This window comes from Panicum virgatum, chromosome 3K (assembly GCF_016808335.1).
Source record: "Panicum virgatum strain AP13 chromosome 3K, P.virgatum_v5, whole genome shotgun sequence".
NCBI lineage: Eukaryota > Viridiplantae > Streptophyta > Magnoliopsida > Poales > Poaceae > Panicum > Panicum virgatum.
In genome coordinates, this window is record NC_053138.1 from 61,539,326 (window position 1) to 61,551,602 (window position 12,277).

General features: G+C 50.7%; 1 protein-coding gene and 1 long non-coding RNA gene across 2 annotated transcripts; both read right to left on the reverse strand.

Annotated features, from left to right (window-relative positions):
* Positions 1–2,603: 2,603 nt before the first annotated feature.
* On the reverse strand, positions 2,604–4,421 carry LOC120700100 (forkhead box protein D1-like). The gene has a single exon (XM_039984281.1). The coding sequence runs from the start codon at positions 4,034–4,036 to the stop codon at positions 2,849–2,851; it is 1,188 nt and encodes a 395-aa protein (XP_039840215.1). The 5' UTR covers positions 4,037–4,421; the 3' UTR covers positions 2,604–2,848.
* Positions 4,422–7,452: 3,031 nt separating this feature from the next.
* On the reverse strand, positions 7,453–9,791 carry LOC120700101. The gene is made up of 2 exons (XR_005685785.1): positions 8,822–9,791; positions 7,453–8,041 (listed from the first exon to the last, which is right to left on the reverse strand). It is a non-coding gene; the product is annotated as an uncharacterized LOC120700101 (long non-coding RNA).
* Between the last annotated feature and the right edge of the window lie 2,486 nt (positions 9,792–12,277).

Here is a 12,277-nt window from a genome sequence, read left to right on the forward strand (position 1 = left end):
CGACGACCGCTAAAGACTCTGAACTTTTCTCCTTTTTACTTTTTGGCCCTGCAAGTGCAACGAGTGGCCGCCGAGTGGGCGCTCCTCCTCCTCCTCGTGTTGACGCAGTAGCCCTAGCCCAGCACAGTGGTGGTGCGTGCAGCCCACCACCCGGGTGGGCCTTGCCAACCAAAACAGCTGGACAGTAACGCTGACGGGCCCGCTGGCAGGCGGGCCCGCGAGCCCGCCGCCATGAGTGGCCAGATCCGCAGCTGGCAGCGGCGAACAGTGGCGCCATTGACTGTCGCTCGCTCGACAGTGCTAGCTAGCATAGCAGCCATGAGGTATGAGAGCCGGGCCTCAGGCTGACAAGCTAAGTCTCAATTATTATTCAGTCGGGAAGGGGACCAAAAAAAAAAAACTACAGCGACTCGTTCGGTGCATGTGCGTGAATTGGGAGAGCCGTCGGCTGCCAGTAATCCGGGAAGGTCGCCGCCGCCATGGCTCGAGGTTGAGGAAGAATGGGGGAGTTTAGGTTGGCACGTCGGCAATGGCGCGCGGCAAGGCAGCGGCGAATCGGTTGGCGCCCGACCCGTGTCGCGTGGCCGCCGACGCGGCGGTGGGCTGGTGGCAGATGGATCTGGCGGCAGCAGGCCAGCTTCCGCCGTGGTAGGTGCGGCGCGGCGCGGCACGCACGCACCACACATGGCCGGCATGCCCCCCTCGTCCCGTCTCCCTTCCGATCCTCCGCGGTGTGCTCGCGCCATGTGGCCGCGGCCGGCTGTCTCTCCGCCGGGCGTGCCCTCACGTCGCCGCTCACGTTGCTCCACCTTCCCACACCCACAGCCACCCACAGGGCGAGCCGAGCCATGTGAGGAAATGAATGATCTTTTTTTTTCCTTCTCCTCCTCCTCCGCTCCTTTCTGGCAATGCCGTTCCGGCGAACGTCCTGCGGGGAAGGTCCTTGGCCAGCGAGCAGCTTTTAATCATGGCGAATCGGGCGAGGTGAGGTCGGGCGGTCAGCCCGGGCACATGCTTCCAGCGCGGATGATGAATGGTTCCGGCGACGAGTGGGTCAATGCAGTTTCGCAGGCGCAGCTGCGGTTGCCGCCCGTCCACCGGGTGGACCACCGCCGCGACGGGGCGCCGGGGGCCTCACCTCACATCGCCTCGCCTGCCCCGGATCCGGGCATGCACGCTGGTGCGCCTGCCGTCCCGACCTGTCTGCCTCCGGCCATCCATGATCACCCATGATCCATGGGCCATTGGCAGTTTCTCTTTTCTTTTCGTTTTCTCTCAGCAAGCAGCATGGGGAACTCATGGTATTCGTAACTCTGGCACTCTGCAACACGATTCACCACTCGCCAGACGCGTACGGTAAAATATATGAGTACTACTACTAGTACTGATCTGAATTCTCCAACCGTCTCTTCTTGCAAATTTCACACTAACGGCTGATTTGAGGCCGTGTTTAGTTCCACGCGCAAATTTTTTTGCGTTGGAATCTTATTAATTTGAAGTATTAAATAAAATCTATTTATAAATTTTTTTTACAAAATGGGTTGTAAATCGCGAGACGAATCTAATGATGCTAATTAATTCATGATTAATCAATGGTTAGCGGATGGTTACTGTAGCATCACTGTTGCAAATCATGGATTAAGTAGGCTCATTAGATTCGTCTCGCGATTTACAGCTCATCTATGTAAAAAATTTTGTAAATAGATTTTATTTAGTACTCCATGCATATATCAAAATATTCGATGTGATGTTTTGGGTTTATGGGGTGTGATTTAAACATGGGCTGAATTCTACAACCATCTGACACGGCCTACTTTCCAAACTAGTAAGATAATCAGTAATACGGACAATTCTAACGCTACGTGGAGTTTTTTCGTCTAAGGCTGTGTTTAGTTCCCATGAAAAAACACTGTAGCGCTAAAAAAATGTTCTATAGTACATTGTAGTATTTTTCGTTTGTTTATGGTAAATATTGTCCTATCATGACCTAACTGGGCTCAAAATATTCGTCTCGTAACGTACATCAAAACTATGCAATTAGTTTTTTTATTTATCTACATTTAGTACTCCATGTATGAGTCATTTGCTATATTTAATAATTTGATGTGATTTCGATGTGATGAAAAGTTTGGAAAATTTGAAGGAGTGGTGGTATCTAAACACAGCCTAAAGCACAAAGCCGTCTCCTCCATCCCCGGCTTTTCCCAGCACGAGCGTAGTTCACAAATTCCGATGCAACGAGTTCATCATCAGACACAAATGCAAACAGGCTGTAAAAGTAAAAAAAAAACCGGCAAAAAGCTCACTTGCCCGTTCGTTCACTCGCTGATTATCATCCGATTCAGGGCTTATCATCCGATTCAGGGCTTGTTTAGATTTTTATATGTAAAAATTTTGCAAAGTAATTTTATTAATTTGAAGTACTAAATGAAGTCTATTTATAAATTTTTTTCAAAGATGGGTTGTAAATCGCGAGACGAATCTAATGATACTAATTAATTCATAATTAATGGGTGGTTACTGTAGTATCACTGTCGCAAATCATGAATTAAGTAGACTTATTAGATTCGTCTCGCGATTTTCAGACCATCCATGTAAAAAAATTTATAAATAAATTTTATTTAGTATTTCATGCATGTGTTAAAATATTTGATGTGACATTTTTTATGTTTACGGTTAAAGATCTGGGCCTCAACACTCGCGCCTGTATTTACACGCCAGATTAACCACCCGTTTTGTCCGCAAGAAACACCCTCGCTAACCCCCTGATCACGCGTCGCTAGATCATCAAGCACCAGGTTGATTTCGACGGAACAGCGAGCTCGTCAATGGCCGTGGTAACAAGATGTTACTGAGGAGCGGCGGCGGCGGGCACGTCCTTCTTCGCGGCCTTGTTCTTCTTGGCCCCGCCGGCGGCGGAGGGGGCTCCCGACGAGGAGGCGGCGGCGGCCGGGGAGAAGAGGCGGTCGATGCCGAACACGGAGACCGACTTGCGGGAGCCACGGAGGGAGTAGACGGGCACGTTGAGCACGGGCGCCACGCGGACGTGCGCCGAGTAGGACCGCTCCATGGCGCCCCCTGCGCGGTGCCCGCGCCGCCCGCCGGCGAGGCTGCTCGGGCTGCTGGAGCTCCGCCCCAGCCCGTTGAACACCACCTTGCCGGCCGCGTTCAGGCGCGGGCTGTCGGCCGCGACGGCAGCCGGAGGGGGCGGCGGCGGAGGCGGCGGGGGAGGGGGCGCCGCCGCCGCCGCCTGCTGAGATGGGGAGAGGCGGATCTTGGGAGGCAGGTTCTGTTGCTGCTGGGACGGCGGTGGTGCCGCCGGCGTTTGATTTGTCGAGATCGGCGCCGGCGCGGGGGCTGGCGTTGCCTTCTCGGCGGTCTTGTCCGGCTCGTCGGGGCCGGCCTCGCGGAGGAGCGGCAGGCTGAGGGACGGCTCCGGCTCCGGCGGCTTCGGCCCTCGGCGGAGCAACCGGCGCAGCGGCCTCGGCTCCGACGACGCACTCGCCGCCGCCGACCCCGACCCCGACGACGCCTGCTGCTTGCGTAGCCGGAGGAGATCCCGCCACCTCCGCGCCGGGATCTTGGGCTCCTCGCCGCCGACCACCGCCACGCCCTTCGCCTCCTCCGGCTGCTGCGCCGCCACCGACGCCGAGACCGGCGCCTGTGCGTGCTTCGGTGGCAGAGCCGTCGACTGCGCCGCCGCCGCCCCCACCGCCGCTTCCTCCTCCGGCGGCGGCGCGGGGATGCGAAGCGGGACGAGCTTGCCCCCGGAGAAGAGCTCGTCGGCGGGGAGCATGGACGCGGCCGCGCACCCGCCGAGGAGGAACTCGAAATCTGCACCGGCGCTGGGCCCGGCCTTCCCTCCCGCCGTTGCCACCGCCACAGCCGCCTCCCTCCCCCCTGCTCCTCCGCCCGCGTCCTCGAGGCTGAACGACACCCGCGGCCCCAGCCACTGTACCGCCGCCGGCGCCGGCGGCTGCGGAGGCGGTGGCGGTGGCGGCGCCGGTGGGCGCGACGCGGCCGCGGCTGAAGCCATCTCGAGAGTCGCGCGCGCGTCAGTACTCGGTACGGCTCCCTGCTACGCCCCGCTCCCTCCTTCTCCCTCCTTGGCGGCAACGAACAAGACAGAGGAGAGAAGGAGAAGGGTTGGAACTTGGAAAGGTGGTGGTGGTGGTGGTCTGGTGCGGACCGTTGCGGCGGCGTGCGTGTGGTGACGGCGTCTCGGAGGGGGCGCCGCCGTGGTTTTTGTTTGGGACGGCCGGGGGTTGGGTTGGGTTGGGCGCCGCTGGTGTGGGGGTGGACGGTGATTGCTGTTGAATGAGACGCGTGCGTGATCATTGCCTTGTTATTGTCAAATATCTGGATTTTATTTTGATGGTACTACTAGAGGTCGTGCTTGATGTTTTTTTTTTTGAGCATCAGGTAGTGCTTGATGCTGTGTACTTTCATGTGTTGCCTTTGACTTCCATTTCATTAGGGGTGGGTTTTACTCTACCGTTTGAGCAGTATTTATGGGTCAGCATCTTTCTTATTTCGACAGTTGAGAATATTGTTTTTAAAGTAGTGCTGAATACTTTTTGATAATGGTCTACCATTTGAATTTTCACATTGGGGTAGAGGATGACACCTCTTTTCACAAAAAATGACCTTCCATTCAATCTCTTCCAAGCACCATATTTTTTTATTTCTTATAGAAAAGGTAATGTTTTATTAGCTTATTAAGGTGCGAATTTCTTGTTGGCCTACAAAGATAAAATACCATTATATCTGAAGTAAAAAATGTTTGGAAAGAGCTAATTAATTCAAGATATGAAAAAATGTTCAAAACCAAATTTTGGGGGGGGGGTTCTAAATATTTCCAACTAATCACTCTCAAGGTTTTGTTTAGCTTGTCCAAGCCGCTCGTTCTTTCATCCATCATCGACCCCTCATCCTTTGGCTATTCGCTTCATACGATCTTCCGATGTGAAATGCACATGTTCCATCATGTTTTTTTTCGTTTAGTTTCGGGCTTGGTTTTGTTTGTTCATTTTTCAATTTAAGTCATAAGTCTCGTCACACTGTATGTTTACACATAAATTAGAAGTATTAAATATAGATTTATTACAAAATTAATTTCATAAGTCGTGACTTAATCACAAGATAAATCTATTAAGCTAATTAGTTCATAATTTGACCAATAATTGATATAGTAACCGTCTACTAATGGTGCATTAATCATACTCAATAGATTCGCCTAGAGCCCTAATTATAACTTATGTAATTGATTTTATATTAAACTGGCATCTGAATATTTGAATTGACATTCAAATATTCGATGTGACAACAGCTTAAAAAAATCAAACGAGCCCAGCATGGCCAAGCTGACCTTTGTTCCGCACACAGTCCTTGGCCTTTGCATGATCTTCCAATCCGACGCACATGTTCTTCTTTGCTCCCGTTGCTTCATGCTTGCCGGTTGGACGGCACGGATCTCCCTCGCTGATCCCCCCCCCCCCCCGCCCCCCCGTATCACCACGCAGCACCCATATGCTAAGCCCATTAGATTACTAGAGTATCAGATATTCAGATCATCAGACCAAACCTCCCCGTCATAAAAAATTTCAAACATGATCCGAATTGGAGGACCAAAACAAAAGGCTCCAGCTAAAAAGAAACGGTGGTGGTTGCAGAATGCATCCATCCAAACGGGTCAAGGGCGCAAAAGGTCAGGCTCAAAAGCGACCAAAGCAAGGTCGTTATGACCTCCGGCTTGTTTTCTGTCGGAAAGAAAATTCTCGTCGACGAGATCTGACGGTGATGCGATCGCGTGATGTGATGGTGTTTTTTTGGTTTGTTTAGTTCCACAAAAATTTTCTAAAATTTTTAAATGACGCAAATCACATCGAATTTTACGATACATACATATATATGTATGGAGTATTAAATATATTTAAAAAATATAATTAATTGTACAGTTTGGTTGTAAATGACGAGACAAATCTTTTGAGACTAATTACTCTATGGTTGGACAATAGTTGTCAAATAAAACCGAAATGTGCTATGACAATTTTTTAGCAAACTTTTCACGAACTAAACACACCCCCACTTTTTTTATTCCTCTGATGCTGTGTTTAGTTCCAAAATTTCTCTCTCCAAACTTTACTATTCACCTATCACATCAAATCTTTTATCTCATGCATGGAGTATTAAATGTAAGTAAATAAAAAAACTAATTGTATAATTTTGATGTACACGACGAGACGAATTTTTTGAGTCTAGTTAGATCATAGTAGGATAACAATTACCACAAACAAAAAGTGTTACATTGTGTTGTGCTACAGTATCCGATATAACCCTTTTTACCACCATTTTACGGATCTAAACACACAGTCGATAACGGCAAGCAGTGGCAGCTTTACGTCGTGCCGCATCAGTGGCCCCACCGGTCAGAGGCCCAGGCCCAGGCAGGAGCGCAGCTCCGTCTCCAGTCCTCTGACGTTGACCGGACCCACGAGTCCCGTCCCGTCGCGTCGCGTCGCGTCCCGGGCGGGGGACTCGGGCACGTGAGGGAGGGGCGCATCGCGGCCGTTAGCCGGGCCGGGCCTGGTGCGGCGGTAGGCGTCTGGGCCTCTGGGGCCGCCCGCCCGGTTCGCGGCAGAGTGGGCCCAGTGCGGTGGAGCGCTACACGGGAGGCAGGCCGCGGCAAGGACGAGGTGGCGCGGGCCCGTGACCTGGCTCGCCGACGTGGCGGTGTCGACCGATATCTGCAGTCCAGCGTGGCAGTGCCAGGCCGTCAGGATTCTTCTTCCGTTCCGTGCCCAAACCATGCGCGTGTGCTTTTTGCACGACTTGGCTCTGCATTTGGGCCGTATTGGGCTTAGACATGGTCCACAACACGTCAGTTCGTTACATCAAATGGGGTTTTCCTTTTTTACTCTCAAAAATGGAGTTTTCCTCTTTTTTTAAAAAAAACGTAATTCCTAACCATTGCTCGAGTAATTTTTCTCAACCTCGTCAAGTCGTCGGTCAATTTTATGTCCGTTCTGTCAGATCTTGCTCTTGTGGGTGGAGAACAATTGTTTTTCAGTTGTTCTTTTTACCCGATGTTCGTCAGATCTATCTTTGTTGACGGTCTTGTTGCAGTGGCACGAGGCGACGGCCATGATCCGAACCACAGCGCGTGCTGTTCACCTGGAGCAGAGATGAGTGACGGCCATCGTACGTAGTTTTCAGTCAGTTCTTTGTGTTTTGCCTCAGGACTCCGGTCCTCAAAATCGACTGAATTTGGTTTCCTCCTCACTCAATTTCCCTCGGCCAAACAGTACTACGTGGTGGCATGATTTCATTCATTTCGCCATCCACCCCTCGTCGTAGCAACCGGGCTGAAACTTGAAACGCTCACCATTCTGCCAAACACTGGCAAATCTGCACGACTACAAATTACAAGCTTCTGACAGTATACACCACGGATACTGGGGATCGCACCGGGCAAATCTCCACGATCACAAACTTTAACAGCATACATCTGGGGCAGCTGAGCTGCAGGGTGCAGCACATACGGGCATGAGGGAGGTCTTGCACCAACGGAACAGCAAGGGTAACAAATTACAAGACTTTCAGTCTGCAGAAACACGAGCAACGAACAGCTGATCAAACTACAGATATGCATATCCAGGAGCAGCGGCCGTCGCCTTGAAGCAAAGTTGCCCCTGTCGCCTTGATCTTGATCAGTGCGTTGATTGGGAACGAAGATTACACCGTCACACTGATGAAGAGGAAACATTTAAGCCACCACCTGAGAGTCTACTCTCGTACAACAGCACAGAGGGCTGTAAGCCAAAAAGCTGGCAACTAGGACTTTAGACTAACAGAGAAGAAGTAGATGATTTTCATTCTCCCCCAACTTGATCGGGGGTAATCCCCCCCCCCCCCCCCCCCCCCCATGTTCTTGCTTCATCAATTCAGCAACACCATTCCCGTGTCCTCCATCAGGGGCTCTTGCGGATGTAAAGATAAAGCTGTATTCTTCAGCGCTTCAGCTCCCATTATGAGCGCCGTCCTGTCAAGAGATTGCAATGTTAGAATCATCAGGAGTTCTATCAAAATAAGACAGAATTATGTATTCCCAAACTGTCCAACACGAAATCACTGTGCACATGAAACATTATTGTTTTTTCACAACGTAAATCTAAAATTTATGAGCAGAGATATGTAGGGTTAAGGACGTGCTAGTTGTGACTGACAAATTAAATCCACTCTTCAGACAAAGACATTAATACGCGTTTCGTAACACTACACAACAAAAGCAAGCACAAGCCTAGAGCCTACAGAGCACAATAAAAATTACAGAAGGATAGATGCCAAGTTCATATACAGTACATGCCAAGTTCAGGAACCTTCAGCCGAAGGCAAAATAGCAAAAAGGTGGTATGTTGATTACACACCAGACATCACTGACAAATATGAGTTCATGTACAGTGAAACTCTCCAGAGATTTACTTCTAGATAGGCAAGGCTATGGTCACTAACTCACTAAGGTACTCTCATTCCCTCTTATCTTGTTCAACAGAAAAACTAAGCTATACAATGATAGGGAAAGCTGATGCTATTAACCTGAAATTTGTAGTGAAAAATGGTCATACACTAGAAATGAGTGATATTACTTTGTTCCCTACTTTGACAGTTCAACTAACTTCTCAAAAAAGTAGCATAAAAAATATAATTGGATTGAAAGAACAGAATGCAATTCTGGAATAAGTATAGGATGGCACACCACACATCACACAACCAAAATAAATTAGTATCAAACGAGTGAAGAAAGACAAGCGAAGTTTCATACCATTTCATATACTTGGAGGTGACAATGGTGGTGGGAAGCTTGCATACAGGAAATCAACGCTAGCTTCGAATTTCAACACACACAACCTCTCCAACAGCATTGTCTTGATCTGCAATGTGAAATACTGCACATCTGGTATTCCCCCAGGAGATTTCCTTGAGTGGTGCTGGTCTCGTGTCATCCCTCGTAGGAGTACATACCCCTCGGGTGCACCTCCACTTGAGATGGACCAGTAACAGTTGGACAAGGGAATTATACCATCGTACCACCACTCTTCTGCGCCAGCACCACTGTCTCGCCTAGGCTTGGTATAGAGGCGGAGCTCACAATGAGCAAGAGTTAGCAAACCAAGCCTGCCTTCAGCGGCCTCCACAATGCTTTTGTATCGCCTAAAGTTTCCGGGCGGGAGGCCAACTATGGAGAATTTCATCTCAAGCGTGTCTAGCACGAGCATAGCCTCCTCACTATACTCTGTCCAGTAGAAGCAGCCGTGCGCGCAGTGGCGCTTCATAAACGAAGGGAATCTCATCAATCTCACCCAACCATGGGACTGAACAATGCCAAAAGATGCGATGGCTTGCCATTGTAGGGTGACTGAAGAGAAGACGAAGGTCACAATCTTGGTTTTGGACAGCACATTGCAGAACACCCGAAGTGACGATTCCTCCTCCCAGCCAGCTGGTGCGAGGAAGGGCTCGTGGTAGATCCCCAAGGGTAGACTGCCAGGCACACAGCCCGAGGGCACCGCGAACGCCGTTAGGTCGGCGGGGATGGGGGGAATCTGGACGTACTGGCGGTGCAAGGGGTCGTAGACCACAAGACCCTCGGAGGAGCCATTCCGGGCGAGGAGGATCCGACCGTCGCGGGCGTCGCGGACGCGCCAGCGGCTGGGGTCGGGGAGGAAGGAGAAGGTGAAGTCGGCGGCCTGCGCGAAGGCGCTGGCGGCTGGGCCGGGTAGAATCTTCCTTCCCCGTGGTCAGAGCTGCCGAGGAACCCGAGGACGGGCGGGGGGGGGGGGGGGGGGGGGTGGAGAGATCGGAAGCGGAGGTCGGAGACGACGCGGCGGAAGGTGGTGCAGGCTTCGGCGGCGCGGGCGAGGTCTTCCGCGGCTTCGAGGCGGATGAAGATGTCCTCGAGGAGCTCGTCGGGGAGGGGCGGCGCCGCCGCCGCTGGGGGCGCCGCCATGGGCATTGCGTGGTTGGACACTGGGCAGACCGGTGGGCCGATAATGTTTGGTAGAGCGCTCCCAGAGTGGATCCATGTGTACTTGTACTTCTCTATATGGGCCCTGTTTCGTTTCCTCAAAAACCCCACAAAAACATCACATCTCCATCACATCGAAATATTAAATGTAGTAAATGACTCATGCATGAAGTATTAAATGTAGATAAATAAAAAAACTAATTGCATAGTTTTGATGTACGCTGCGAGACGAATCTTTTGAGCCTAGTTAGGTCATGGTAGGACAATATCTACTACAAACAAACAAAACGTACTACAGTGTGCTATAGTGTTTTTTCCACACTGCTACAGTAGATTTCGAGGGAACTAAACACAGCCCATGATCAGCTGTTGTATTCCTTGTATTCCGGAACTATTTTTTTTCTGTAAAATCATGGCAGCTTATGATCAGCTGTTGTATTCCTTGTATTCCGGAACTATTTTTTTTCTGTAAAATATTGGCAGCTTTAAGTCGAAGTATTTTTTTCCCGTCATTGATTCGGCGTCAAGCTGTTCAATTACGCAATGGATGGAATAGTTTGATTTGTAATGATCTATGTACGGTAGTAATAATAAGGTGCATGACTGGTCCTTATTTTATGTATTTTTTCTTGAAATTAACTAGCTCAATTCTTTCAGTGATACGCGATGTGCTATCAACAGTGAGATTGCTACAGTGACTTCGTAAATCTCAATATATAAGCTTCATTTCACTACAATTCAATTATTAGTCATCACAGCAGTATATAAGCTTGCTTCATTTCCGCTGGCAGTGGCGGATCTATAATCTTAATTTAGGGGGGCTCGTGGTTTGCTCGCGCCAGGGTAGAGGAAGGGGACAGCGGCGGCACCATCCCCTGGCACCATCCTGATAGCACTGAGCATGGAGCACCCAACTCCTGAGTCGAGTCTGAGCCCGCCGTGGTGCACCAGCGCTCGAGCAGGGAAGGCAGCAGCGTCGCCACGTGCTGACATACGACGCCCCCGAGCATGACCCTCGACGTCAGAGGAGGAGCTGGTCTCAGACTCACCCAGATCTAGGGTTTGTTCAAGCGCCACGAAAAGGAGGAAGGAGAAGGAGGTGAGGACCGTCGACGTCGTGAGAGTCGCGACAAGACAACAACCGAAGGGCGACCATGGTGTGGTGGGGCGAGTAGGGGTGGTAAAGGGCCCAAGATTTTGAACTAGAAAATCTAAGGGCCGGGCCCTAAAAGTTCCGGAATCTAATCTTATACAATTTTGACCTAAATAATTTAAGTGTTTTGTTGGACTGTGAAGAGGCTATTAGGACCATGGCCCATTACCACCCCTAGGGGTGAGGGGAGGAGAGTGGGAGGCGCTCATGACTGCCACCACCAGCCGCCGAGGGTGGTGGGTGGGGCTCTGGCGGCGGGGTGGGGAGCCCTCGGGTTGCACTTCGCGAGAGCGACACAAGTATATGCATAAAATTTCAACATTTTATTCCGCTTGAAAACTAGAATTATAAATAAGGTAATGATTTTTTGTTGGCCGGCCGTATTTCTGTCTAACTCTACGGCACCCCCGCGGAAGCACCCACGCACCGACGCACGGCATCGACACATCCCCTATGAGTGGTGTAGCGAAAATGGCCTCTCATGCCATATTTCAATATAATGTTTTGGCGATTGATGACACACGCAACACTTGAACTAATGTGTTTGCTTAGATGATATACTCAGGCTTTTAGGTTCAAGTGATGACAAAGAGAAGAGAGGCGAAGCTAGGCCCGAAGGGCCGCCCCTACGGGGGTTCCGCTACCCGGTTAGCGGACGGGGGTCGAGGGGGAGCCGCCCCTCGCGGGTCTCAGGGCAGCGCCCTGAAACCTAAAAGAAATCAAGTCACCGGTTGAACCGACGCCAAGCAAATCACACACGTCGGTGCATTGACTTGAGCACGTCTGGGAGTTTTAGTATCACCGGTTAAACCGACGTAAGGCAAAATGTACTCATCGGTGCAATGACAGAGATGGCCTGCGGGCTAGGGTTTGGCACCGGATGAACCGACGATAGGAAGTTTGAATACGTCGGTGCAATGACAGAAGCAGACCAAGAAAAATGCATGCATCGGATGAACCGATGATGCACCGGTTAATGGCATCGGTGCAGTTGTCCAGAGAGTTTGTTTTTCAAGGATCAGAGGACAGTTGCACTCACCGGTTAAACCGACGCTAACATTACATACACCGGTCGATTGCGTCGGTTGATTGCCCGTACA